General features: G+C 41.2%; 1 protein-coding gene across 4 annotated transcripts in view; it reads left to right on the top strand.

Annotated features, from left to right (window-relative positions):
• katnip (katanin interacting protein) overlaps nt 1-2,478 on the top strand; it is a 22,412-nt gene that overhangs the window by 7,623 nt on the left and 12,311 nt on the right. For all 4 annotated transcript variants that reach the window (XM_020606161.1, XM_020606160.1, XM_020606158.1 and 1 more), the window contains one exon: nt 1,141-1,278. In XM_020606161.1, coding sequence (XP_020461817.1) covers nt 1,141-1,278 — 138 coding nt within the window. The remainder of the gene's footprint in view (nt 1-1,140; nt 1,279-2,478) is intronic.

Below are 2,478 nucleotides of genomic sequence, written 5' to 3'. Positions count from 1 at the left end.
CTTCCGTCGGGCCACTCTGCCATAAAGCCCCGACTGGTGGGGGGCTGCAGTGATGGTTGACTTTCTACAACTTTCTCCCATCTCCTGACTGCATCTCTGGAGCTCAGCTACAGTCATCTTTGGGTTCTTCTGTACCTCTCTCACCAAGGTTCTTCTGCCCTGATAGCTCAGTTTGGCTGGATGGCCAGCTCTAGGAAGGGTTCTGGTCGTCCCAAACGTCTTCCATTTAAGGATTATGGAGGCCCCTGTGCTCTTAGGAACCTTAAGTGCAGCAGAATTTTTTTTTGTAACCTTGGCCAGATCTGTGCCTTGCCACAATTCTGTCTCTGAGCTCTTCAGGCAGTTCCTTTGACCTCATGATTCTCATTTGCTCTGACATGCAGTGTGAGCTGTAGGGTCTTATATAGACAGGTGTGTGGCTTTCCTAATCACGTTCAATCAGTATAATCAAACACAGCTGGACTCAAATGAAGGTGTAGAACCATCTCAGGGATGATCAGAAGAAATGGACAGCACCTAAGTTAAATATATGAGTGTCACAGCAAAGGGTCTGAATACTTATGACCATGTGATATTTCAGTTTTTCTTTTTTAATAAATCAGCAAAAATGTCAAATTCTGTGTTTTTCTGTCAATATGGGGTGCTGTGTGTACATTAATGAGGAAAAAAATGAACTTAAATGATTTTAGCATATGGCTGCAATATAACAGAGTGAAAAATTTAAGGGGGTCTGAATACTTTCCGTACCCACTGTATATCACATATATTTACAGTATATATTCAGTGCCTTTATTTGTTTTAGTGAGCCAGTGAGAGGCAGACAGGATATGAGGGAGTCAAGGGGGAGGACTGCGACAACGGCCTGTGGTTGTACTCAAACCTCTGACATCACACTGTGCCTGGGCAGATGGTGCGCTGCACCGTAACCATTCAGCTAGTGGGGTGCCCCATTTGTTTATAGTTTTTCATCTTTACTATAGTTATAATGTGACAGTTAGCCTTGTTTGAACTGCATTAATTGTACAGAATACTCTTTTCACAGCTGACATTTAAGGTAGCTGACTTTTTTGCGTGAATTTTACTTCTTTCACAGACAAAGATTTTTTGGTAATTTAGTCTTTTTTTTACTTGGGTAAACAGACAACCAAAGAGCGTCACATGTGGACATGCCCATTCCACCCTCCCATCCAGCTCTACGTCATCATCAGGAACACGGAACGCTCCCCAGACTTTGGAATATCTCGCATTAAAATCTGGAACTACAACAGAAGCCTCAGTGTATGTGCTTTAATAACATTTTACTTGTAAGAACAGTCGTTCAACTCTGTGCAGTTGGTTTCACACATCGTTTGATTCATTCATCTCTCAAATTTAGAGAATATTAATTTCCATGTCTGTAGCAACCTCATAACTGTTATGCCACAGTTATAGAGTGTAACTGTATTAGTGTGGTTACATCAGGGGTGTGGTTCTCTTTAAATAGTGGCTGTCTGAACTGTCAGTCTGTCCAAATGTGGAACAGTGAGAGATTAGCCTCAGAGGATTAGTCTTACTGAAAGCATAGGCGTCTGCCTCTCAGCCTCATTGCATAAAGTAGTACAAAGACCTCAGTGTATTTCTTTCTCTGTTACTCTAGCTACCTAGAATTGCTTGATGCCTTGAACTTCTGAGGTAAGGAGATGTTGATGGGAAATCAGTTCTAGTCTGACCTGGTAGTAGTAGTTTACAGTCTAGATGATTGAGTACATTGGAGTTGGCCTTTAGCCATTTTTTCATGGCAGCCATGACTTTGTAACTGTGAGACTGCTAATTACTGCTAGCTTCGAGAGCTTGAACTGAGAAATTGGTAATGAATCTATCAGTTAATTGTGTGTGTGTGTGTGTGTGTGTGTGTGTGTGTGTGTGTGTGTGTGTGTGTGAAATTTCGCAAGTGATATACTTTTAGCAACCTAAGCTTTTGGGTTTGCAGCTTGTTTCACTTACAGTGGATATAAAAAGTCTACACACCCCTGTTAAAATGCCAGGTTTCTGTGATGTAGAAAAACGAGACCAAGATAAATAATTCCAGAACTTTAGCCACCTTTAATGTGGCCTATAACTTGTACAACTCATTTGAAAACAAACTGAAATCTGTTTTTCAGTGGGAAGTAAAAATAAAAAACTAATAATGTGGTTGCATTAGTGTACACACCCTTAAACTAATATTTTGTTGAAGCACCTTTTGATTTTATTACAGCACTCAGTCTTTTTGGGTATGAGTTTATCAGCAATGCACATCTCGACTCTGCAATATTTGCCCACTCTTCTTTGCAAAAACGCTCCAAATCTGTCAGATTGCGAGGGCATCTCCTATGCACAGCCCTCTTCAGATCACCCCACAGATGTTCAATCGGATTCAAGTCCGGGCTCTGGCTGGGCCATTCTAAGACTTTTATCTTGTTCTGGTTAAGCCATTCCTTTGTTGATTTGGATGTATGC

This window comes from Monopterus albus, unplaced genomic scaffold, assembly GCF_001952655.1.
Source record: "Monopterus albus unplaced genomic scaffold, M_albus_1.0 scaffold76.1, whole genome shotgun sequence".
Taxonomy (NCBI): domain Eukaryota; kingdom Metazoa; phylum Chordata; class Actinopteri; order Synbranchiformes; family Synbranchidae; genus Monopterus; species Monopterus albus.
Note: the sequence above shows the minus strand (reverse complement) of the source record. Positions and strands in the feature narration are given on the sequence as shown.